This window comes from Nyctibius grandis, chromosome 8 (genome assembly GCF_013368605.1).
Source record: "Nyctibius grandis isolate bNycGra1 chromosome 8, bNycGra1.pri, whole genome shotgun sequence".
NCBI lineage: Eukaryota > Metazoa > Chordata > Aves > Nyctibiiformes > Nyctibiidae > Nyctibius > Nyctibius grandis.
Genome location: NC_090665.1, coordinates 26,159,362 through 26,186,331, shown reverse-complemented (window position 1 = coordinate 26,186,331; position 26,970 = coordinate 26,159,362). Strand labels below are relative to the sequence as shown.

General features: G+C 39.0%; 2 protein-coding genes across 2 annotated transcripts; one reads left to right on the top strand and one right to left on the bottom strand.

The window, feature by feature from the left end:
• Nucleotides 1-703: 703 nt before the first annotated feature.
• On the bottom strand, nt 704-10,552 carry HENMT1 (HEN methyltransferase 1). Its single transcript, XM_068406769.1, is given in 13 exon segments — nt 704-2,632; nt 3,990-4,117; nt 4,119-4,148; nt 4,150-4,171; nt 5,803-5,819; nt 5,821-5,868; nt 5,870-5,953; nt 5,955-5,988; nt 6,396-6,510; nt 6,513-6,529; nt 7,618-7,730; nt 9,316-9,447; nt 10,410-10,552. Coding segments are annotated over 12 exon segments (1,134 nt in total). The 5' UTR covers nt 9,433-9,447; nt 10,410-10,552; the 3' UTR covers nt 704-2,223.
• A 5,479-nt stretch (nt 10,553-16,031) lies between these two features.
• On the top strand, nt 16,032-25,122 carry PRPF38B (pre-mRNA processing factor 38B). The gene is made up of 6 exons (XM_068407045.1): nt 16,032-16,427; nt 19,332-19,400; nt 19,699-19,850; nt 19,934-19,994; nt 22,563-22,786; nt 23,048-25,122. Exons 1-6 carry the CDS (start codon nt 16,143-16,145, stop codon nt 23,886-23,888), a joined length of 1,632 nt encoding a protein of 543 aa, XP_068263146.1. The 5' UTR covers nt 16,032-16,142; the 3' UTR covers nt 23,889-25,122.
• The last annotated feature ends 1,848 nt before the right edge of the window (nt 25,123-26,970 follow it).

Here is a 26,970-nt window from a genome sequence, read left to right as displayed (position 1 = left end):
CTGTAGTTTGACTTCACATTTTCTCCAGGAAAGGCATAAGCAAGAATGTAATAATTTGTATTTGCCCTAGCTATCACTGAAAACTAAACCGTGTTACAAAGAAGGGAGAGAGGATCCATGAACCCCTTAAAAATCAGATTACGGTTTAGGCACCTTCATATCAGTCCACCAAATATTGACATAAGCCATTTTCCAAATATAGCTACAAAGCCTTAAGGGTATAAAGTTTTGAGGAAAAACAAGCATGTATTCCTATATAGTCTTGTCTGTTCACAAGATATTCCTGTAATTAGATATTAACTGAATACAAAATTCAAGGCAAATAGCATTCCAAATCTGACTGGTCCTCCTTCTCTTCCCTCTTCCTCATTTTAAAGTGATCATGCTATAAAGTACACTAAAGATACAATGATTCAAAAAGAAACAACAGGAAGAAGTTCTGTGGTCCAAAAATCTTCTAACTACAGGAAACCATGCAGTGAACTGCAGAGATGTTTTCTAATAACAAAGCAATGCTATTCTCAAACAGCTATGTTTATTAGTGTCCAAAGAATATTTACCAGTTTTGAATTTTACATATATTTTAACATACCAACTATGGCAAGTTCGTATTGCAATGTCAAAAAAAGTGAAACCATTCTAAATATTCTATTAAAGATGAATTTTAATTAATTCTTAAAAGTAATTAAAAATATTGTGATGAATTAATGTTTAATGATCCAGGTCTATTTGTTGTAGGAGAAAAAAAAAATCTCCCACAAAACACAAAGCTTATTAAGCTTTTTTTAATCATTCAGTATGACAGAGCACTGCAGATCATTCTTCTTTCCCTGAAACTCAGCCTATTATAGATTCTGTACCATTTTTCAATTCAGAGAGTTACAGCTGCCTTTTCCCTTTATGTCTGATCTTTCACCTTAACTAAGTGAATTCCAAAAATTTAGAAGCTAGAATGCAGCCATTTTCTTTAACAGTCAGCCCTTACACAGAATTTTTTATTTTCAGAAAGTTGTGAAACTTTTATGCTTCACAAACATGAAGTCAGTCCTGGTAACACTAGCTCATTCAAAGCTGCCAATGACACTGCGAAATAAACAGAATGAGGCCTTTTAATTAACCATCTCTTCACTCATAAGAAATACTCAGTAGAGATATTAAAATTATTGGTTAAAAAAAATTTGGATATGTGAAGAAACTTAAGAACTACTGCAGTGTGTTGCTTCATTAATCCTGTATGAACAAGTCAATTCTGCCTATCCTTCAAAATTTCCGTCTTCCTAAGTCCATCATCTAACATTTGCTTACTGTGCATTTACACATATAATTCAGCTCTGCTTAAGAAAAAGTCATCCTGGCCAAGCCAGTAAGCTCTACTACCTATAATACCTCTGCTTTTCATTTCTGCAGAATGTGTCATTAAGTTTTTTGGACAACAGCTACATGTGAAAACACAGAAATTTTTTTTTCAGGAACACCAAGGCCAGTTTTGCATTCACAATGACAGATTTTTTTATTTTTTCAAAAAACAGAAAAGTCAAAGATACCAGTTTCAAATTAATTAAATTCAGCTTCTGGAAAGTTACAGGATGCAAGTTATTTCCCAAGCAGCAGTTATCAAGAAACTGGATAAAATAATAAGGCTAAATCTAACTTTTTTTTTTTTTACATCAGACATCATGGCACTCTTCCCCAGTACTGAATTTACTGAGCTATAAATGTTTGTGGCATACTCCAATTTATCTGGAACAATATCTGGTTTTCACAAAGGCTGAATATGTGCTGATCTTGAAAAAGGCATCTATAAATCTTATTCTATTAAGAAAAAACTTGCCCTAAACCTATGTCTGACTCATATTATTCAGCACAACAACATAGTTCCGTGTTATCATCAACTATCCTTGGAGCTAACAAGAGAGTACCAAAAAGAATCTAGTCTTGATAGCTACAATATAGTAATAGAAACCAAACGTAAATACTTAACATTTTTCTTCACAGGAATTAATTCTTTCCTTTTAGCCACTGATACTCTACTTCAAAACCCTACGAGTTAGTGCGATCTTTGTCAGAAGCACTCATCTTCGCTAAATGAGGTGCTGATAGATAAATACTGGAAGGTTTAGAAAAGATTTTGTGATTCTAGTTAGCATACAGAACACACCATTTGACAGCTACTAAAAAAATACTTTCATTACTTTAACTGAACTTTGTATGACAATTTGTGATCTAATTTTCTTCATTTTCATGTTCACTATTGAATATCACAGCAGAACCATCACTGCTCAGTGTGACCTTGCCAGCAATAAGCTTGCATAACTTCTCAAAGGTACCACAAAGTCGATTTACTTTGGGAAAATAAAAGATTGTTGTAAGAGGTATATAAGCCAAATTTCCGTTGACAAATGGTTCCATGCTTTTTTCAACAACCAGTTTTCCAAGATCTTCTGAAAGACAGCTCACTGAAGGTTGGAATTTGGATTTTCTCTCAGTAGGATCATCTTCATACTCCTCATGTTCTGACATTAAATGGTCCAGCAGACTTTGCTTAATGATTTGTGCTGTGAAAATAACTTCACTGACCACTGCATTCTGCAGGTACTTCTCATCTTTAGACTTGGATACACTGCTTTTGAACGACCTTTACACATAGCAAGAACACATTGAATGTTTATCGATTATCATAGACTCAGATTTTAACATTTGCATGTCAAAAAGAGCTTTCTAAATGTGAAAAATAATTTTTTGATTCAATCAAAAAACTGTAAATTAGTTACATAATGAAATAAAAATTGATTTTATAGTCCAGGTTTGATAAGAAACACATGAGATATAACACTTATTTAAACTCAAAGGATACTGATGTCAAAACTCCCTCCATAATGACCCTGTTAACAGGATAATTGAAAGCAATTTCTAGTACATGTCAGTACACCTAGACGTATTTCCAGTTTGTTGAGCATTAAAGAGCACTTCACTATTCTATTAAGGGCAGTAGACGACAGGTGAAATTTCAAATGATATGAATGTCTTTATAGATTGGAAACTACAAAAGACATTCCCATAATGTCACTTTACATTTCACTTCAGGTGTACAAGTCCTTGAAGATACATGCATATCTTAAACAAAGAAGTGAAATATTAGAATATGTTCCCTGAAACAAGTAATTTAAGGCCTCATAAGACTGGAAAAAAAACACAATGTTTTTTTGCATTATTTTTTTGCATTATTATTTCATGTTATCTCTGAAAAAAAAAAAAAATCCTTTGATTTATACCACGTGGCACTTACACGCATTAGGCTTTGACGGTGTGACACATTGCAACGCACAGCAGAGTACTTTACAAAAATATTATCTGATGTTATCTAAAGTGAGAGCCATTTAGTGCTAAAAACCAAAAACGTTTGATGTGCACCCCCAGAGAACGGGATACTTGCAAGATTCCATGCCACTGCAAAAAAACAGAACTGGCTACCCGAAAACAGTGCGATAGGATGTAACATCACCTGCTACTGAGTAAAGTCAAGCCACACAAAACGTGTCCTGTCAATCCAATTTCTGGGAAATGCCTTCTTTCTGATTATACATTTGATAAGACTATGCAGTTCTTCAAAACATACACTCTGTCACAAATGCTTTTCTATGCTTTTTTATGCATCTGAAAAATCTGTGTCAGTGCCAACAACCACGTGATGAAGAAATGAATGATTAGAGGAACAATTATAAAAATAGTGTCACAGTATACCTGGCAGAAAGGAGAATTAAAATAAGAACGATTATCCGTATTGCTATTCAGCAAATAACCTCAAAGTTGCAGGCTTTTATACAATTAGAAACACAAATCATGGACTTCGACTCTTGATCTGATGGTGTGTGTCAATCAGAGCTAAGACTGGATAGCAATGGCAGACCACAGTAAGAAAGAACACTTTCACAGGCAGGTCATGAAATTTTACTCTTTACTCATCCTCCTAAAGGAAGAAAATAATACTTACTGTTTTGTAAACTGCTTCAGTGGGTTTCTCAGTCTGAGCAGATTCACTGGTTTGAGGATATTTTCTAACAAACACACCTATTTGAGTACAAAACCCAACATTCTCCATTCCTATTGGTGGGTGGCCCTACGCCAGTAAATTCCACTGAGTAATCATAGCGTTCTAGCAGTCTCTAGAGCCCTAGGAAAAGATAAATTATTCCGATCAGACTAAATATTCAACTTTGAACGTGATAAAGATGCATTCTCTAACAGAAGCAAGACCCTAAGCCTGTCAGTGCTTGAGCATAATTTCTCTAACAATACTCACATGACTGAAGATAAGCACTGTCAAACATGCTGAATCAGAGTTGTAATCATATGCGTACCGTAGTCTGAATCACTTAGTATTGTTATTTAGGCAACCAAACATTACTGTTATTTCTAAAATATCTGCATAGAATAGGCATGTTCACAGTTGCTTACTGTCTTAAATGCATTGAAAGTGAGCTAAAAACTATCAAGTTTTTAGGAGAATGAAGGTAAAAATATACACACCTTAAAACCACAAGAGACGCAGGTAATAGGAAAAAAAAAAAGTGAGGTTTATTGTAAATGTATAATAGTGAAATCTACCTAATCAAGGTTACAACAATGGTATATGACATCTAAATGAAAACCAATCTTGTAGTATTGTACATCAGCCCAGCGTGAAAAAAGTGATGGGGCCGGGAACTAAAATGGCACTACCTACCTGCATCATTCTCCATGCAAAAGTAGTAAACTAAATTAGTATCTCATGTATTTTAGAGAATATTACAATACTTCTATTTTAAACCCACAAACGTAAAGACTTTCATGTTTGCAGCTCAAAAAATATCACTCCTTCAATTCACATATATCCAAAAGCAGAATGTAATTGTAAGTCATATAAATGGTCTCTAGGGTATTCATGCTTTGAGCTAATAAAGCAGGCAGGGTTTTAGTATCATTATTTAGGGAAAAATACATGCTTCAAGCTTTGTAAAACTATATACAAAAAAATCACTGCATACCTTTAAAGTCTATGCAGAAAACTAACCTAATTTACAGGGTAAATTTTTTCCAAAACACAATTTCTGACCAAGAGCTGGCTATTGAAGGTATGTCATTCCTTACTGTACCATATATCTTCTTCCACACTGCCTGACAGGCTGAATGTTATCACAGGATATATATCCCACTCCTCTTTATTTGTTTTTATTACATCTACTAGATATTACAGTAAGATACATCTCATGCAACGCCTCTGTCATGTACATATGTTTTGCATAAAATCTTTCATTGTGCCATGATCCACTAAACTATCCCTTAACTTTATTAAACATGCTCTGCTACTGTGATTATTTGATAAATCTGCTTGTATACTCTGTCACAAAGGTAACTAATTGAGTGCTTTGATTACATACCATACACAGTGAGCACATTTCTTAGGTTTTTATGAAGCATTTCTATAGCAGGGTATTATTATGTGAAAAGGTTAATTAATACCTTACAACTTCAAATGCATTACTTGTAATAAAGATATATAAAAAAGGAAAGTAAAAGATCTAAATATTTTTGCAGAGGCAGTTACAGTAAAAGCCAACTTAAAAGCCATCATAAAATGCAAAACTCACAAAGCTATGCTTAACTATTCATAACAGCAAAGATATGTTTCACCACATCAGTAGGTGTGAAACTCCACTGACACCAAACAACATACACAAACCATTCTAAAAATGTATAGTTATTCCCTTTCTCACATTACTGAACACTCAAAGCTGTCTGCATACGGACATTCAGTAAACTTACCAGCTTTGAAATTGTGCTGCGGTTCCATTCAAATTTGTGGTCTGGATGCCTGAATAACGTCACTCCATGGAAGCAGAGGGTTAAATTCACAATTTGGAGTACTGATCACAACTATGCTTGGAGCCATGAAACCAAACACCACTTCAGGGAAACTTCTTTAGTTCAAATTCTTCCAGGTGCTCTATTCTGTAAAGGATGTTTATGTATGTCTTTAAAAATATCCTACTATATTTTAAGCTTCTTAACAAACAGTCAAAAAAACCCCCAAACTCGTATCTGTACCTTGTAATTTTAAGCCTAGCTCTGCAATATTAGCACTTGCACTGTGGTTGAGTGGCAGCTTAGAGGTTTTTTGTCAAAGAAATTTCCTCTTGCATTTTGTACTTTTTCATCAATATCCTTTTTCCACCCATAAGCTAGCACCACTTGAATTTCTTTAGTAAGGTTAAATTAAGCACAAGTTACACAATAGCCATGTTCTGCTACTCTCCTGCTTGAAAGGTTGATTCAAGTCTGTTTATAGAGTACGGATAATATTCCAAACCGAACCCTAATGAACTTCGAAAAATGTAGTATGCTGGCCTAATACTCACAGTTCAATACACGTTACCAAGTCAAAACCAAGCATGCAAGGATCTTTATGGGCAACTGAACCGTGATGCAAGGTAACAGTTAGGGATCGTTCAGTCGGTTGCAAATAATCACCAGAAGAGGAGACAACCTATGCCTACAAAAGTATTAAAAACATAATGTCACAGAAAGGACCTTAGGACAAGATAAATTGGCGCATGTAACTGAACTAGCTAACAGCCTACATAGATACCTTGTGAATCTCAAATAGGTTAACTATTTTACTGGGACAAAAAAAAAAGAATTTCTAATACAAACACTTTTATGACTATCTACAATAGGAACAGAAAGAGCAGAGGAGATAATCCAGCAGTTGTCCTTCATGTTTACAAAAACTTCCACTATACTCTCAAGCCACTTGGAAAGCCGCTTGTAAATTCTGTATTGTAGCTCAACTCTAGACACACAGGAAGTCTGGCTTAGACATGTTTTACAGGGGTTTTTGGGGAAGTTATTAGGCAAACATATTAACCTATCTTTTCCAAATAAAACAGACTGAGAACTAAAATATATGTGCAAGTTTCATTCTGAAATACTGCATCAGACAAACACACAATAACATTAATATAATAAAAGGCTACTTTTCTTCATTCTTGAGAAAGATCAAGTGATAGTGTCAGCACCTAGCTCCTACCGTTGAAACCATATTAATCACCTTCCAAGAGAGAAACTTTGGTGTTCCTCACCAGTCTGACCCATGCTTCAGAGATCACATAAACTTCACATTTTAGAGCCTTCTAAGCCACACGCAAAACATTTAGCTAACCTTCTCATTCTGAAAAAGTTAAAAAGAATGAAGTCCCCACCATGGTGACTAAAAGAGAGTTACATGCACATTTCAAAAAGATCAGATTTGCATACCACAATCATGTCATGTATGAGCGCAAACAGGTACTACTAATACAATGTATTAGTACCTTTACAAACAGTGTATTTCTGAGATGTACACACCTTCAGGGCCATTCCATGCCTTGGACCTTTACTACATTAGGTGATGTTAGGGGCATCTACAGCCCAGTGGTCCCCAGACACAGGTGCAATGTAACTAGTCAACAACAATGGATAGCTCTTCATTTGCCAAGCTGGTATTTACCCTAATTTTGTAATTATTTACAAGAAATGATGTAACATCCCACTAGGACAAGCCAAACACAAACCTTAAATTAACAAAATGCAAGAGCTTACATTTTCTCTTTCATTACACTTGCACAGATATCTAGCCCAGCTAACACTTCAATGCAACTGCAGAATTTCAGCATCCAGAGAAGCGTGCCATCAGCACATCCTAAATCTGCCACCTGTAAATTAGATATTAAACAATGTATATGTTGCATATTTCCAAGTAATTTCAGAGACCTTCATAAAATAAGAATTCCGTATTTATGTCAAAATAACTTTTTAAAGACAAAATAAAGCATTCCACAGTCATAACTAAAATTTACAGTTGCAAGAACAATAGGCATGGATTTGAAAATTCTTTTTAAAAATGTATATGAAGATCCTACAAGAGGTTTTAAATGGATTAACCTTATTGTAGTTATTACAGCTATAAACAAGTACATGTAGAACATCACACTGACTCTGGAGAATGCCTTCCGCATGAAGGCATATTCCCTCAAATAATGGTACGGTATGATTTTAAGTATTAAAGCTGTAGCAAGTTTCACATTCACCACTGCTTTTCACTGGACTACTCTCCATCCAAAACACTGAGAATAGGCTCACCAGCAGCCAGGTTAGCAACAAAGGATCTGCATAAAACAAGTTTACAGGTGCAGTCTACTGTTTAAATGGGGAAGGCTGGGGATATTCAGACCACAAAGTCGAATATATAATAGATATTCTTTTCTGTAAACTTAACAGGTAGTTGAGTACACAAACCCAACCCCACTATTATTTCTCAGGCTAAGGCAAGGCTGAAGCACACTGCTCAGTTCTCAGTGTGAAAATCCCGAATTGTTTCTATTCAGCTTACCTCTACCCTGTGGGGAAACAGAAGGTTTACCCTCCCGCCCTGCCCCCCCCACATTTCACATCCTAATTCAGATAATTAAAACCTTTAAATACAGATGCAACACTCCTTAATAATTTCTATTTAAAAGCAGAGTACAGTGCCATGACCTCATGGACTGGATTAGATTTTTATTAGCTACTAGACGTATGATTATGTGAGCACACTGCAAGTGCGTTTCTCATCCATTTCTTGCATGCTAAGACACTAACATTGGTTTCAGAGTTAAACACTGAAGACAGGGGTATTTCTTAACTTTTTACATTTTGGGAGGGGAGGACATATTAGGAAAGAGCAAACACTACACAACATTACTTAAATAATTTAACTTTTCAAAATTAGTATTGAAACAAGAGCCCTGGTATATTGGGAGGGGGGAAGAGGGAACAGGAGGGGGCAACAAGACCTTAAAGCAGAGGAGAGTTAGTCTTACATAATCCCACACTCATTATAATGTCACTTCTCATCTGAGAACATCCATGTGAACTATGAGGTAAACCTGACACCGTATACAGAACTTCAGCTCTAGAAAGCAAAACCACACTATGATGAAAGCAGCTTGAACCAAAATCCTCAGCGTTACATTAAAACCAGAATGCCACCTACTCTCCAAAACAGGCTAAGGCATTATTCTTGTTTAGATTTTCTCCTCTTCCCATCAATTAACATTAATTACATGCACCCCTGAAAAACAAAACATGATCATCAAGTGTCTGCTTAAGGCAGTTCAGTTTTAACAATAATTCCTCCACTACTGTTGCTTGGTAATTAGGTCAGCAGGTTGTTCACACATTTCCTGTCTTCCTGAGATACCTAATGTTATTTTTTTTTTTCAAATTAATAATGTAAAAAGACAAAACAAACATACCAACCTTCTTAGGTTTGTATTTCCCCACTAAATCTTTAATGAACTGATAGCGTTGTTTGTACAAAGGAGGTGTAAATTTAATAATTCCTGTGAACTGTTCTTCTTGAAAGTTCTCATCCATAATATTTTGCTAATGCTAAAATAAAAAAAGTTAACTCTTATTTCCTGAAGTATTTTATAACATATCAAATTACAGAGTTTGCTGTTTTCAGTGGTGTTCAATTCACAATTAAGCAGGGGTAGCCCAATCCCAGTTCTATTCAGAGAACAACGAAAACACAGGAGCTTGCAAAATTAGGCACTAGCTGCTTCCTCCACATATAATGATGTAAATAACCTTTTTATAAACAATTATAAATCATATACAATCATAAAAAAGCAAGTTTCATAATTTGTCACTCTCCATCTAGCACACCTACATAGTGTTTACATGACTGCAACATATTTAATCTTCCTTAGTTTTTCTGGCCAGAGCAGAAAAATAATTTCTTGGTCAGGCGCCTGCTTTCTTGTCTCTCATCTATGATTTGCTTTATCTTACAATTCAGATGATTTTATATCTAGATTTGTGTATGCATGGCTCAATACAATTTCTGCAATGTAACAACCAGCAGGAAATATCTGAATAATTACTGTTTTGCAAGAGGAAAGGTTCTGCTAGGCCTTAGCTTTAGATTTACTATGAGTTATACCTTGTTATTAGTGCCTGCGTTTTATAACTAACATAATTCAACGTGGCATTAGAGTCATAACCATTAGTGCATGTCCAACTCTCTCACCTTTTATTAAAAACTACATTTTAGCACACATAAACATTTAACACGAAATATTCCCACTAAACCTAAAAATAAGGCCCTAATGAAGGATGACTGAACTCCACAGGAACCACACAAGCGAAGGAACGTGGTCCTGTGCACACATGGCTTTCTAGAGCCATCCTCCCATGGCCCAAGCAGCTACAGCCCTGGGCTCAGTAGCAGATTCTAACAGGCATCAGGTCCAGCACAACCAAAGCAGCTGGGCCGATCCTGCTGGCCACTTGATCGCTCCATAAGGTCTCTTGTATGTAAGTATAAATATATACACGTATGTACAAACCCAGAAAACAGGCTCAGTGTTCAGGCCAGTCTTTTGCTTCCTCAGGAGCAAAGTGACCCCGCTGGACTCCCCTCACCAGTAACCGGCTGAGGAACCAGCCCGAGGAGGCATCCACGTCCTCATCCCCACACGCTCCCGGCCCGCAGGCTGCGCCCCACACCCTCCCCGGCCAGCGCCGCCTCAGCCCTGCAGCGCCAGCCCCGGCCCTCTGCTGGCACCAGCTCTCTCCGCAGGGCCCGCGAGGAGTACGCGGCGCGGCGCTGGTCGCCCCCGCCCCTCGGCAGCTATTCCTACGCCCCCGCTGGCGGCCCGCCCAGGCCACCCCCCTGCCCTTCCCCGGCTCCCCACGCCCCTCCCTCTATCTTCTCTCCCCGACGCTCACCACCCGCCTCCCCGCCCGTGCAGCGCCGCGAGCGGCGCCGCCTCAGGCGGGAGCTGCGAGCGGGCGGCCCGGGCCCGCGTCCTTCCGCGGGAAGCCTTGGCCGCGTGCCGAGCAGCAGGGGCCGCCTTCAGCGCTCCCTCTGCGTCAGGCCTCTGTACGGACCGCTGAGCGCGACCTGCCCCTGCCAGCGGAAAGGCCCGAGGCTTGGCGTCGTCGGGAGCTCCGGGAAACCGCCACCCCGCAGCAGCTGGGGGCCGCCCGGCGGGGGCCCTCTCCGCCCGCAGCTCAACGTTTAGTTACATCTGTTAATGCAGGGGATGTCCTCTAATCCTCTTTAATGCAAGAGGATAGATTAGCATCACATACGACACCCAAACGTCCACCTGTTTTATTTATCTCTGCCTGTGCCAGCCTCCCTCCGTGTAATTAAAAGGTGATTGGCGGGGGGGGGGGGGGGGGGCTGGGGGTGGGTGTGTGTCCCTAATTTTTGCACTAAAACCCCAAAATCCCTCGTGCTACTTCTTTTAGGTTGTGTGTGACTCGGTACTGCTGCTGTGTCTGCAGATCTGTTAATTTTCCATAGGGGAAACTTAGGCTATGTCATTGCTCGTGACATGCAGTGAAAGAGCTCTGCTAGGGTGAGTGAAGTAGAGACTGCAAAAAAAAAAAGAAAACCTATGTCTTTTGCAGGATTTTCTTAAGTATTTTCAACACTGGGGCAAGATTTGTCTCTCAAAGAGCAGGTAGGTGTTTGGATGCACAGTGAAAGCAGAAAGGAAAACATGGCTCCACTTTGCCTCTTACTTTTTCTGTTTACAAGTATGTAAAGTGTTCTGCTAATCCCAGGGTGGGGCTGCTATATAAAAAGGGGAGTGTATAGTGTATGCCTGGGACCTAAAAGAAGGAAGGAGAGTTCTGGTAGCAATGAGGGTAGAGAAGCTTTGTTAACTAAGACCATGGTTCAGTGCTTTTTGGTTTAGTTTTTCAGAAAATGCTAGAAATGTATATGCTGGTATGTGGCTTGTGATGGCTTAAACTTGAGTCTTGGCTAACATTTTTAAGTTTTGCAGGATGTGGCCTAGACAGTAGCTAAGAGCAGGTAGCTATGTTATTTACTCAGTACTAAGAATTGTATGTAAGTGTGCTTGCAAAGTGGCAATCCAGACTTTTTTTCCAGGTATTTCAAGTTATTAGAACGGTTCCATTCTGTTCTGTTTGAGCTACTTTGTTTTTCGGGTTTTAGAATACAATAGTAATTAGCTTTTCTCTATATTCACTTTGGTTTATGAGTAGTAGAAATAGGGAGTGGTCTGTACAATTTTATAATTGTTTTTCTTCTGTTACAACAGTGAAGTGCTAACAAAAGCATATGCAAGTAAGGCAGCCTGAGAGTTGCTATTTCAATCAGAGTTTGGATTGCAAACAGGCTTTAAATAAGTTTTGTAATATTAATGATCTTTACTTACATAGGAAATTTATTTTAAAGTATATATAACACCTGGTCAATTATTTTTGTAGGATTTTTCCCCAACAAGATTTGAAGACCTGCATAACCCAATTTGGCCATGCACAGAAACTATGTTTGTATAGGGAATAATTCCCATTAAATCTCTTTGACTAGTCTAGTAAATTGATTTTTATGTTTTAATTAGGTTTTTGCATTTTAGAAAAGAAAATACACTGCAATTGAAACGGGTATGAATATCTTGTGCAAGAAAAAGAAAAGAGAGGTTGGAGGCTCTGTTTTATAACTCAGTTGCTCTTTTTGGCTGTTGAGTCATTATTTAAGGTTGAACTATCATTTAGTACTTATGTCTTAATTAGACAATCTTATAAACTATGCATAATATTTTTTTACCTTGGAGAGATATTGTGAAGTTTATCAATAGAAGTAAATCTTTCACTTCCTGGCTTAAAATGCTATAGATTCTGGTAACCTGTAAAATTCTACTCATAATTCAGTATGACATTCCTAAGAACAAAAAAAGTATAGGAAGAGCAGTAGTAAAGTTACAGCATACAGTAAAAGTAAATTCATAACACGTTGTGAATTCACACAATTTCCTAATAGTTTGTGAGATTTTACTCCAAAGGTACCACTGGAAGTGAAACCTTCAGAATTATCAGATGTTTAATTCTCCATTATCGAACAATATAATCACAGAAATATCTTTTTTATTGTTCCATATTAGGTAGTGAAATTGGATTGGAGATCAATCTTTTGAAGACTGGCAGCATGAAGAGGCGGTGAGCACTATTAGCAGTTTTAAGCTGGACAATCTGCTTGGACTCCATTCTCTGATGTTTTTCTTGCTAGAAAAAAGTTCTGAAAAAATTCTTCTCGTTATTCCCCATTACATCAAATAAATTGTTTGTATTATTTTCTCACTAAAAAAAAAAAAGTCCTTTGATTTAGTCTGTCTAAAGTTTTGGGGTTTTTTTTCCTTATGCAGTGGTACATCAACAGTCTCAAAGAATCATAGAATAATTTATGTTGGAAGGGACCTTCAGAGGTTATCTAGTACAACCCCCTGCTTAAAGGAGGTCCAAGTCGATGAGTTTCCTCAGAAACTTCAGTTCAAAGGTATTTTTCACATTACAGTCTGTAATTTCAAACTGAATATTCAAGTTGTATTCAGTCCAATATGCCCACAAATTAGGCAGGTTATTTTTAGAGAGGCCTGTTACTTCTCTACCATACAGAGAGCAACAAACTACATGACTATACTGGAATAAAAGCACCTCACAGTAGAAAGTCATCAATCAAGAAATCCTAAACTGCTGAAACTTATTTTATCCTTCAGTAATCGGGATGAGAAAGACAACTGTATGCAATTCTTGTACTTTCCCTTTAAAGTTGCAGTGCATATAATTAAATGTGATAGCAAAAGAAATCTAATGCAGCACTACTGCCAGAAGACACTATTCCACACTGATATTTGACAGGAAAATACATGCAGCAATACTGCTTAAGCTATCATTCAAGGTTTGAGGCTAGGCTTTCACATACAGGTCACCGTACTCTTACTTTTTTATAGTTATATCTAATTCCTAGCAGTTTGCAAGTGAAAATCACCTCCTGGTTGATTTTTTTTTTTTTTTTTTTTTTTTGCTTTGGCTCTATTCTGTATAAAGACCAGCTGGGATGCCTGAGGGAAGAAAATCTAATTTGGAGCAAATGGATTTATAGGTTGCAGCTATATCAAAGGTTTCACCATCACCACCGAAGAGGGACTGCCTAAGAAGTACAAAAATGTTATCTTATCCAGAGGAAAAACACCGAGGTTTGGAACATGTTAACTAAATATTTCAACGGGAAAAGATAAATGCATGAAAACACAATTTGGGTAATATAAATTAAAATAGGAGTACAGTCTGTCTTGATTGGACAAGAGAAATTAAGGAAGGGCTGAAAGAGTCAAGGGTACCCTAAACAACAACAACAAAAAACCCACACAGCTTCGAGGAAAGGTTTGCTGTCTCTAGAACAAGACTACTTCACTGCTATAAGGACACTTTCTTAGGATTAATTTTGTGATTACTTCTTGAATTTCATATGAGATTGTTAAATGGGTATTTACTGCATCAAGACGGTAGGGTCCTGTGATAGGTAATGATGGCTTTGTGAACATCTTTGGAAACCAGCTGAGGTGGGAAGAAGAGGCTGAAAGGAGGCTGACGTTATTCCTAGAAAAGGGGAGTAAAAAGCCTAGATAGGAAAACAGGCAGCTTAGAGAAACCGTTAACTGTCAGGGCCCCGATAAGAACGCTTTTCTGCTACAGTACGTTAAAAGGCCAGAGTAACGAAGATTAATTACTGTTTCTCAGGTTTTCAATGTGTAATGAAGAGTGAAGATAATGTTGCTTCCAGCAGTATTCATTTCCTTGTTTTTTAAATTAAAAATCTAAATGAGTTTTAAATAGCACAGATGCAGACATGCTATTTCCATGGATGCTTCCATACCAACTTCTCCCTACACCTGTTTCCTGATGCACTGAGCAATGTGAAGCCCTTCTCCGTGTGTACAACTGAATGGATTTCATTCCACTATGTCCAGTTTGCAGTCATTTTGGTGGACTTCCTGCTATTTTTTTGCACAGTCATTTGAAGTTTAGGATCTCTTCGCAATAATTCTAAGTCATGCATTCAATCTCCCTTTGCTACTTCAGGTTAAAGCTTGACGTGAAAGTACATAATTAGGGTTCTTTTGCTTTTGCAAAAAAGCAGGTAATTCAAAATCTGTTGGAAACCTTTGATTAATCAGTTAAAACATAACCTGAAATTCAAGTTCAATTCATCCATCAGGTATATTTCAGTCAAAACTGAAGGACTGTATCTTTTCTCTGTTTCCTGATAGCATTTAAATGTAGACAGTTACTTTCTTAAATCCAGCTGTTTTCAAATGCATTAAGCTAATTCCGATTGTTCCGAGACAGTAAGTAGTATTACAGAAACAGGTGTTCTGCTTTAATTTAGCAGCAGGAATAGTTAGTTTTCTTGGCATGTGACAAGACCCTCAGAAGCTGCTCAGCCACTGCCAGGCTCTGGCCGGAGTGGGCCTCAGAACCAGCATTAGTTTCAAATGAGCAGGCCTTGATGTGTCCTGGCCTGCAGCCACCAACACACGCTTCTTCTCCCAAGATTCTGCACACAGAACATGTCTGTCGTTATTTCTTAGCTTCTCCGTCAGCGTGAAGGCAGAACCCGGCTGCTGGTGCTCGCTCCTCTGCTCCTGCTGTGCCCCGGCCTCATTACCAACAAGGGTGACCGATGGGACCAATTTCTAAGGCGTCCAAGCCACTGGCTTAGCACCACCTGGTGTTACGGAGACAGCAGCTGTCCCCCGGCACGCCGCAGGGTTTCCTCGCTCTCCCCGCCCGGAGAGCCCGCGGCCTGGCCATCAGGCGCCGCCTGGCTTGGGGCAGCCCCGCGGCTGAGATAAGCCTCGGGCAAGGGCCAACGCGACTCTCGGCAGCTCAGAGGCGAGAGAGGCGAGCTAGCGGCAGGGCGGCTCTCGCCTCCCCGGCTCTGCGAAGCGGCCGCCTCAGAGAAGGAGGGAGAGGAAAAGCAACCGCGCGGCCGGGCCGCGGGAAGGAGCCGGGCCCCAGACGGAGCGGGCGCCCCAGCCTCTTCCTCTTCTCTCCCGCCCCCGCCGTGCGCCGCTGCGCTCCCCCGCGGGGATTGGTCGTCTCGGCCCCGGAAGACCAGGCCGTCACTTCCGCAGAGTCCGCCATCTTGTTAGCAGTCGGAGGAGGCAGCGCCCGGCCCGGCAGCTCGCGCTCTGGTGTGGCGCGGCCGCTCGTCCGCCTCGCAGGCCGCGTGCCGCCGCCCCGCCCGGACCTGAGCCGCCATGGCCAACAACAGCCCCGCTGTCGGCGCCGGGAACTGCCAGGGGCAGCAGGCGGCCCAGCACCAGCCCGGCGCCGTCCCGCCGGCCCAGCAGCAGCTGCAGAGCGGAGCCCCCAAGCCGGCGGCCTCAGGCAAGCAGGGCAACGTGCTGCCGCTGTGGGGGAACGAGAAGACCATGAACCTGAACCCCATGATCCTCACCAACATCCTCTCCTCGCCCTACTTCAAGGTGCAGCTCTATGAGCTCAAGACTTATCATGAAGTGGTGGACGAGATCTACTTCAAGGTGAGCCTGCGGGCCGCGCCCTGGGCGCCGCGGACTCCTCGGGGCTCTGCCGGCGCCTGTCCCGAGCCTTCCCGTGGCTGGGGTTTTTGAAGGGGAAGGCTTTGATTGTGGCCTGCGGAGCCTCTCTCTTGCCTTCCTGCCCCTTATCTTGCGGTAAGGGATGGGAGCGCGTTTTCTTTTTTTATTGCTTAACTGGGGGAATCCAAGGTGCTGCTTTCGCTCTCTTACAAAAAAAACCGCATTTTGTGTCAGATCTGGAATTACGGAGTTGTAAGTTAGTTTTGAAGTGGGCAGCGTGAGCCAGGGCAGTGGGGACGAAATGGCCGTCTAAGGACTGCTCTCTCTGTGGGAGAGAGCGGGGAGGGGACTCGCTCTGCATGCTGCTTCTAGAGACCAGCACTCCCCGCAGCCTAGGAGTTGCTGACACGCCGTGTAACTGCGCAAAAGGTATGGTGGTGGCTGCAGGTGGTTTCAACAGGAGTTTGCATGTGGCCGCGTTCCTAAATTTGTGGCTAGGATCTCCCTCTCCACACCCGATCAAAAACGAGTTGATTTTAGTGCTTCTCTTGGTGTTAGGTAGGATGTGCTGGGGAGATAACTGAACTGTATCAGTGCACCCATGTCTCAGTTCTTGTTTTGTTAGCAGGATTGAATCAGGTTTGCAGCGAGGCTTCCATCAAGCCAGTCTCCCAGGTAGAGGTATGCATAATTAATGCTAATCAACACAGCCACATTCTTTGTTCTGATAATGAGAGCAAAACTTAGATAATTCAGTCTGCTGTCTTCAGTCAGCTGTACTTTGGTGGTTATTGAGATATTTTTCTCAGGTAAATTGATTCCGCTTGATAGCGTTACTGTGTCAGCGGGTTTCAGTATACTTTGAAAAAAAAACTTACGATATTTTACATGGACCCTTTCAGATGTAGGAAAAATATCTGATGTGATTCATATTCCTAGGATTGGTAGAGCTCAACTGCAGTAGGTCAAATAGTTCGTTTGCTTGCCTCAGTGTTTCATTCCATAAGTGGCTTAATCTTAAATTGGGGAAGAATTTTGACATACCTTTAAATACCCGCTGATTAATCCAATGGAAATAAAGCTTGTTTGCTGAACTTGACAGTTATTCTGACTCAAAACTGCATGCTAAATAAAGAGAAAACTCAGCCCCTTACTTACTCATGAGTAATAGATGTGAGGGAGGAGATAACCTGGTGGTTAAGGTTCTTTGTTGATATTCAGATTTGAATTCTGTTTGTGTTTTAAGATTCCTGAAAAATTGCTGGCTTGCTTTTTTTTTTAGACTAAGCGTGATATCCACTGTAGCAAGGTGTATTTGTCTTTGTTAGGGAACCAAAATAAGTGGCTCATTGCAAAAATTTAAAAATGCGGGGTGCTGGATTCTCAGGAAAGATGATCTTAAGTCATACAGGCAGCTGGTGATAGGGACCATCTTTGAAGATACGGATTCTGTCTAGATATTTGAATTAATTCGCTTGTAGTTCTGGTCTCTTGTTTCAGTTCTGTATCTGCAAAGTGGATGACTTCCTCTTTCTTTATCCCTGATCTTGGCACCATGTGCATGTCTTCAACATCATTTAATCTGTATGCTTCCAACAAGTTAAGCATATGCAGCAGTCTTTGTAGGATCAAAACTCTAAATACTCTTTTCCGAAACGCGTATTGTTTTCCAGGGCTTTGGGTTTTTTTAGTGATATCCGTCAAAACCAGCATGTTTATATTGATTGTAGCAAATAAATGTAACTGTAATTAAAAAAGTTGAAGACTACCATTGTGATAGTGTCATACTCAATCCTTTGGCTAAAAATACTTTTAATTTCCCGTGAGAGGCAAAACTGTAAATAATCAGAAGGTGTGCAGTGTTTATGTAGTATTTGTGAACTTCGCATATGATGCTAATACAGGAAGTCGTAGTGGATTTTGAATTCTGCAGTATTGTCATCTCTCATCTTTCTTATTTGGATAAGACAGCAACTGTTAAAAAAAACCCCAACAAAACAGTTCAGCAACTTCAGCTGTTAGTATACCTCTGATTTCATGTGATTGTATACGTAATTAGTTTTATTTCATGTATTGTTAAAGAATTTTAATTTGTGAACTACAGTACAACTTGTCCACAAACTCTTATCCCCAGTCCAGTGTAACACCATTGTATCTTTTTTGTCTTCCTTTTACTTTTTTTTAATGACTCTTATCAAATTTAAGCAATGGTGTTGGTTAACTATGTTCGTGCACTCATCTCTAAATACATCTCAAAAGATTTGAATTAGGCAAGCTTTACTCATCAGTCCTTAGGAACCATTTTATCTAAGAACATCACTGCAGCCTACAAGAAAAAACACTGGCTTTTTAGATTAAAATACTACGCCTTATAGACATCTTTCTTTTGTCTTAATTGTAGGTGATACTCAAATCTCTAGCTAAGCTCACTGCATAAATGAGATGTATGAATATGAGATTGTAGATTTTGACTTCTGTCGCTGTCATCAGCAGGAGTCACTAAACTTGTTAAGAGACAGTCTAAATAAAGGTAATTGTTTAGTCACCATAGAAAATAGTAATAATGGGGTTTAGTCATAAAGTATTTGAAAGTACATGGAGTATAGAATAAGCATGGATGTTTGCTTTGGTGGTCTTTTTTTTAAAAAAAAAACTTCACCCACGATTTTGGCTATAATTTCTTAATGGGGTAATTAAAAAAGCCAAATGCTTTGCTTTAACGACAAAGCAGACTTGATCTTGAATTTGGTAGGAGAAGACAAGTGATTTAAGATTGATTTAGGATATCGGTTGTTTAAGATAGGTTTGTATAGGCAGCTAAACATTATGGAGGTTGTAATTGTAATTTTCTTTTTTTCTTTCTCCCCCCCCACCCTACCCTTTCAGGTTACGCACGTTGAACCATGGGAAAAGGGGAGCAGAAAAACAGCAGGCCAGACAGGGATGTGTGGAGGGGTAAGTAGAAGTACGTGCCTTCTTAAATTTTTCTGTTTGGTAAATACATCTCCCAAGCATAGCTAAAACTTGCTGGTATGTTGGCTCAGTCCCTAGATGTAAAAGTATTTATTACAAAGAGTTGATATATTCATTCCCCTTGTTTCCAAAGCTGTGGGTGCAAGTAGTGTTGCTTTTTCCACACAGCTCTGTTTGGTAGCTTTGGATTTTATTCTGTGTTAGTTCTCATATTGTTTTGTATATTTTGGATGTCTTTGTGATCTCCTGCGTTGTCTCCTAACTTTTTTTCTGTTGAAAGGTGCGTGGTGTTGGAACTGGAGGAATTGTGTCTACAGCCTTTTGTCTGCTCTACAAACTATTTACACTGAAACTCACTCGTAAGCAAGTGATGGGCCTTATAACTCATACAGACTCTCCATATATTAGGGCTCTTGGATTTATGTATATTAGGTAAGTATCAATATAATCAACTAATGACTAATTCAATATACAGAAAGCTGTATTAAAATTTTATATTCTTTCTGTACTTAAAGGTACACACAACCACCTACAGATCTATGGGACTGGTTTGAATCCTTTCTTGATGATGAAGAGGTATGTCGGCGAGGGTAATAATTTGTTTTCTTTTGTTTCTTTTCATGTTACTGCTTTAGATTTAAACACTGTTTGATAAGGTTTTCTGTAGTTTGAATGTTGCAATGTTATGTTCTTGTAATTTCATGACTTAGTGCAGGAAGCAGGTCTGAGCTGGGACCCAGGTAATTTTTCTTAGAATTCAAAGATCTAACAGAATTTTCCATTGGTTAGGATGTTACTGTGTCAAATACTACAAAGCCATGTGAAACAGATTTATTAAATCAGAATGCAGACAGCAGGCTGTGTGAGTGTGGCTTCTGTGCAGGTTTTAGAAAAAAAGAATTCTTTTCAAGCAAGGTGTAATAAGTCCTGATAGTGCTAAATTTGTATTTTGCATTTATTACTGGGACAGGGGGATTGGTGCTTAGGTAGAAGAGGGGGAAGTATATAGCAGAAACCAACATTTACCCTGAAAAATATTACCAAAAATCTTTGCAGCTATTATTCAAGTCCTGGAATAACTAAACCCAGGATTTCTTCAGAGGAGGAACAAGCAGCCTAATTACTGCATAAGGTGGCATTGTTTCTAGTCACCTTAATGTCTTTGCTAACGGGGCAGAAAAAGAAACATGAGTTGCGAACTGAAGAAGTTCAGTGAAGAGGCTGCATTATTATGCAGTCAGATAGGAGAATACCTTTGGTACCATAGTTCTGACTTAACCGTCTAGAGAAATGGAGTAAGAGCTGGTGGGTGACGTTTCTCGGTCCATGAAGTTGAGTATGCAGTCTGCTACATACTGTTGCAATTTGTGTTTATTGAGCAGGTTTTAAATTATGTCCTATATTTAAGAATGGAACAGGAAGGATCACTTGCCCTCTTCAGTATGACAGTAGGCATGTACTTCAAGAAATTTTTTAAATGTTATAGTTGCAAATGATGTCTGAATACTTGTATGAAAAAGTGTTAATTTTACCTGTATCTGACTGCAATGCAGTGTATTTATTTTAAACAGCTTCTTTCATGCTAAGTGTCAAAAACACTGTGCAAAGGAAACAGCTGTTATTTCAGGTAAACCTGTGTTACTGTATGTTTGTAACAAAAATCCAAAGTTAAATCTTGCTTGCATCGCTGTGATATCCTCCTTCTCCCCCAGGTGGTGCTAGTTAATATGACCTCTTCTCTGCCATGTTGCAGTGTAACTGAGGAGGAGGATTGGGGTGGCTTCATTTTCAGGGTCCCACAAACAACTTGATTAAAGCGACAATAAAGCGATCACAAGTGCGATTCATCGTGCAGGTCTTAACTGGTTCATTATTCAAGGCACCTTTTTTAGATTATACATTTCAGTTCTTGCCGATATTGGTTATCGGCATGTATTTGTTTATTGTTGTTTAAAATCTCCCAATATAGTTCTGGAATTAGTGTTTTTTTTCCCAGCTGCTTTCAGTAGCTTTGTATGACGTAGGAAAAAGTGCTTGGGGCTGCTTGTCTTAAGTTTCTAACCAGTCCTGGTCAAGCTCAATACGATGAAGCAAATTTATATATATGGAATTATTTAAACCTACAGGATTTTTCCTCCAGTTCTTAAATATGTGGAAGCAGTTCATCTTTTGCTATGCTGCTGTGAAAAACTTCCCAGGATACAAAGTTACTTTTCAAAATGCTTCTTATGTTTATTTTGTTTAAATGTACGTACTCTCCAGGTGCTACGTTTAACTCCTTTTTTTCTTCTTTAGATCTGCAGCGATTATATTTGGAAAAACTGTATATCTGAACACTTAAATGTGTGTGAGTGCAAGCAGTTTTACATTTAGATTTTCTCTTCCTGTTTAGATAACAAATCTCACTTTCCTTGTGTGCTTGCACTATAGGTTTGGGACTGACAATAGCTGACTAACATGTCCTGAGCTGTGAGAGGGCATAGCAAGAAGGCCTTCATGCGGTAATGACCCTTTTCAGAGACAATGGTCATCATGGATTATGCGTTTCCAATTATTTGTTCATTTATTTATTTTTTTACATATTTCTAAATTAGAAACCTCACTGCTTCATGGCAGTTGGTTTGCTATTGCTTCCAATTCTGTTAGGATGCCATTTTGTACTAGAGGTTTTTCTATGATCATTTTTAGATAGGCAATGATGTAGTTCTTAAATGATTTAGGCCATAGGGTTGGGTATGATGGTACGCAGTTGTACATCCACAAAATGGAGTATTAAATGTAGTTTGAGAGGACTTCTCAACTTTATGGCATTTAAATAAAATACAAGATCATACCATATAACCAGACTGTGTAAGGGGATTTCGCCTTAATCTCTTCATCGACAGTCCCTTACCATCCAGATGGCTGCAGGATTAGTATGTGCCTGCATGCATATATATTAAGTCCCATTCCCTATCTGTAACATACTGCCAAATCCAAAGGGTGCAGAGTTTGAATTTTTCTAAGGAAATGTATTAGAATATGAGAGAAGTAAACTTTCATAATCATGAGACTTCGAGAGGGCAGTAATGTAGCAGCATTTTTTTTTAAATCAGTAAAGAATATTTTCGACCATCAGGATATTTTTTTGATTGTATTTTGTAGGACCTGGATGTGAAGGCAGGTGGGGGTTGTGTCATGACCATCGGGGAGATGCTTCGTTCCTTCCTCACTAAGCTTGAATGGTTTTCCACGTTGTTTCCAAGAATTCCTGTGCCAGTCCAGAAAACTATTGACCAGCAAATTAAAAGCAGACCTAGAAAAATCAAGAAAGACAGCAAGGAGGGAATGGAAGAAATAGACCGGCATGCAGAACGTAGACGTTCAAGGTCATATACATGTTATTTTGAAAATTAATGTTAAAAGTTCAATATTGAACTACTTATTACCAGAAATGTGTCATCTTTTCACTGAGATAGGTTTTGAGGCAACAGGCAAAACAGTATATCGATGCTAATGGATTAAAATAATCAGATGATACCTGGGTTTTAAGATTAAATATAGACTCTGTATGTAAAGTGTAAATTGGAAAGAGGGTCCCTTAACTTTCAAAGGTTGTGTTTCATATTGAGTATCTCTTATTTTAAAAGGTCTCCAAGACGATCCATCAGTCCCAGGAGGTCTCCCAGAAGATCCAGAAGCAGAAGTCATCATCGGGAAGGCCATGGATCATCTAGTTTTGATAGAGAACTAGAAAGAGAGAGAGAACGGCAGAGATTAGAACGTGAAGCTAAGGAGAGAGAAAAAGAAAGGCGGCGATCTCGAAGTACTGATCGCACACTAGAACGGAGGCGAAGCAGAAGCAGGGACAGATACAGAAGCCGTAGTCGAAGTCGTGACAGGAAAGGAGATAGAAGAGACAGGGATAGGGAGCGAGAGAAAGAAAATGAACGGAGCCGGAAAAAAGAGAGAGATTATGATAAGGAAAGAGGTAGTGAGAGGGAAAAAGATCGATCTAGAGAAAGATCAAAAGAAAGGAAGAGTAAGGGTGATATAGAAGAGAGAAGACACAAGGATGACAAGGATGACAAGAAACATCGGGATTCCAAAAAAGAGAGAAAACATAGTAGAAGTCGAAGCCGGGAAAGAAGGCATAGGAGTAGGAGCCGAAGTAAGAATACAGGTAAGCGCAGCAGAAGCAGGAGCAAAGAGAAATCAAGTAAACATAAAAATGAAAGTAAAGAGAAGTCAAATAAACGAAGTAGAAGCAGAAGCAGAGGAAGAACAGATAGTGTTGAGAAGTCCAGAAAACGAGACCAGAGTCCCAGCAAAGAAAAATCTAGAAAGCGTAGCAGAAGCAAAGAACGTTCCCACAAACATGATCACAGTGATAGCAAGGACCATTCGGACAAACATGATCGTCGAAGGAGCCAAAGTACAGAACGAGAGAGCCAAGAAAAGCAACATAAAAACAAAGATGAGACTGTGTGAACTCTTACAGAAGTGGATCACATTGAATCCTATAAATGTTTGATTAAATCCTGCTTATTTTTTCTTAAAGTTGAGATTGTGCAGTAGTTGATGAACACTCTTCTCCAACCTCCCTCTAGCCTGCAGATTGTCATTTCCTATTTTGGGTAGGGAAGTGCCTTTGTAAACCCATTCAATGCATTGACGGTTTCAAACCATTTGTTTAGTTTAATTCATAATGCAGATATTGTTCTTGCATTTTTATTGTTCAGATGTTTCTGAAATGTACAATCTGTACATATGTCCTGAAAATGTTTTAATTCCTTTGGCATGGTTGCCATGTTGGCTAAATTTGTATGAGGCAATAAACTGCCACTAATTCTACTTTAATTCTGAAGATGTGGAATCATGGTTTGTATCCTGAAGTTGGCATGGCTGTGCTTTACATAATATAGTATGGCTTTTAGGGATGGATCTTGAACGTGTATCATAGCTGAGATATTTATGTGCATACAATGTACATTGAGGGCTGCAGATTTAGAACTAACATTTGTGTCCACTGTACCTGCTGGGTTTTTTTTCAAAAGCTTTTAAAATGTATTATGTTGTTGATCTCCACTGGTGTTAAATTGAGAGTGGGCTTTCAAGGAGACAGCGGTTTTGATGCAAAGATTTAGATTATGTTGGGGCTTGTTTAGTGATTCTTTCGAAGGGCTACCTCAAGCGGACACTGTAAAGGTTGACGGATGAGTACCGTAGCCATCTATGCATTTTATTTGTTTGAAAAAAATCCATGTAATCTTCCATTTTTTTTTTTTTTTAAACACAGTTTATCCGTTTGTGGTCTTTACTGTTTTTATTCAGCAGTGGCACTCTGTCATTTATGATAATCCTGGGCTAATAAAGGCATTTAAGATGGGAAGAGGGAGGTAGGAAGAAGAAAATTATTACAAAGGATTTCAGTTTCAAGCTTCCAAAGCATTTTTATAAGTGTAAACATTTAAAATAAGATTTACCTGATAGTGTCCTTTTTTAAGTCATATTTTCTACAAATAGTAAGGATTGCAGTTTGTGCTGAACATTTCATCTGGCAGATTTTTTTTTTTAAACAGGTTGTTAGAAGCAAAAACCAAAATGCATTATAGAAAAAAAAAATCATATCATTAAAGTCCAAGTCTATTTGGTAGATTATTCTGATGACTTGTATACTAAGTGAGGAGAACCATCTGGAATAAACTCAATTAATTCCTTTGTACTGGGTGTCAGCTTTTCCCTGCATGTTCATTGCCAGTTGAAGTGTGTTTGGGTTCCTCCACGTTTCATTTTCAGACTAAGAGACACTTTGTATGAGTAAGGGATTTTATGTAATAAGTTCTTTATAAGAAAGATGTAGCTAACAAAGAAATGCAGCAGCCCAAAAATAGGAAGAACATTAAGTGTGACTCATGATCATGAAGTGACCTGAAGGTAGAAATAAATTGATCTTTGTGCCTTTTTTGCTTCTGTGTGATGCAGGTCATCTACCCATGATGTATAAATATTAGGATTTTTTTAAGCCTCCAGGAGAAAACAAACTGCTTGAATTTCTAACTATACGCTTTATTGCATAGTATTCAAAGAAGCAAAAATATCAAAGTCATTTTTTTTCTTCCTCCCTGGTCTTATTTATTGTTTTCTGTAGTCTTTCCTTTGTCACCATGATCCTTAGTATTCAAAATCTTTTAATACTGAGGTTTTTCAGGTATTGTCTGCTTATGTTTTTGTTACCTGATTTTAAATCTGAGCTTGAAACAAAGCTTCAGCTTCAACAAGTTCATTCCATTGCAGTGTAAAACTAAAATACTGAGCTCTCATTTAATATGGGAGGAGAAAAACTATTGGCCATTTAAGAAATACCCTGGCTAGTAGATTACTAGAGCTGTCTTTGCAGTCTGCCAGGGGATTGCATGGATTCTGTGGAAACAATGACAAGATTTACCTTATTTGCCACTAGAAGGCTTCTTTTGGCCTCAGTAGTTCTTAACCTTCAGCCTATGAGTTTCAGAAACAAGTACATTCTTGGGCAGAGAGGCTGCAAGGCCAGTCTTCTGTCAGGAAAAAATGGATTACTGATTTCCAGTTGTTCCTTCAGGGCTCCTCCTCTGCTGCCATTGGGAAGTACAGCAAAAGAATGGTTTATTTGCAGGCAAAATCCAGATATTTGAGAAACAGTCTTTGACCTGAATGCGGAGAGCGCTGCATTATTACAATGAAGATCGTGAACATTTTGATACAGCTTGTGCAAAGACCGGCCCATGCCAGTATCTTACAAGTGCAGTAATTTGAGCACTTTGCTTTCATTTTTCAATAAATAGTCCTTTCTGACTTCTGGATTTAATTGGATCCATAATGTGTACTTGAGCTAGCAGTGTAATGGATAGCACGAGATTCATGACTGACCAAGGCCCTTGAAAACAATTTAAACCAAAACATCCGTCTTAAGCTATCATTGGGATTTAGTATCTTGTAGCTCTTGGGGTTGGATCCAGGGACACAAATTCCTTTTTGTCTTTCTGATGCCATTTTATTTCATGTGACCTTCCTCGAAACCAGAAGGAACAGATCCACAGAACTTCCACAAAGCAGCTCTGATCAGAAGCGGTAAGATGAGTCTCCGGTGGTGACTGGCCTGATGCAGTTGCTAGCATACAGCTGCAGTGGGCATTTGGCTTGGGGTTAGAAGAAAATTTCTGCCAATATTAACTGGAGGTATTGTGAGATTTTTCCCAGGAGGTGTGGTTGCAGAGCTTCTGACAGAGCCTGTGCAGTTACTCCCGTTCTCAGGTTAAAAGTGCAACAAACCAAGCCCTGTGAACCTGAGGTTTCCACAGTATGCCACATGCCCCTAGTTAACCTAGCTGGGATGGTCATTCCTCTTGAAGCCTAATCTGTCTGAAATTTCCTGTGGCTCCAATGATAAGTACTTATCTGGACTAATAATACTAATTTGAGAAATACACCTCTACTTTGTTTTTTCTTTTGAAGATACTAAATTAGTTGAACGGTATTTCAGGTCTTAAGAAGTTGCGAACTGGCATTCTTTTATTTTAAGGCAGGGTTAAGG

Bases quoted from the DNA above. Each gene is read 5' to 3' on its own strand.
- PRPF38B (XM_068407045.1), top strand. From the start codon at position 16,143: ATGGCCAACAACAGCCCCGCTGTCGGCGCCGGGAACTGCCAGGGGCAG. The intron at 16,428-19,331 runs GTGAGCCTGCGG...CTACCCTTTCAG, and splicing joins TGGACGAGATCTACTTCAAG to GTTACGCACGTTGAACCATG. The intron at 22,787-23,047 runs GTCATATACATG...TTATTTTAAAAG, and splicing joins GCAGAACGTAGACGTTCAAG to GTCTCCAAGACGATCCATCA.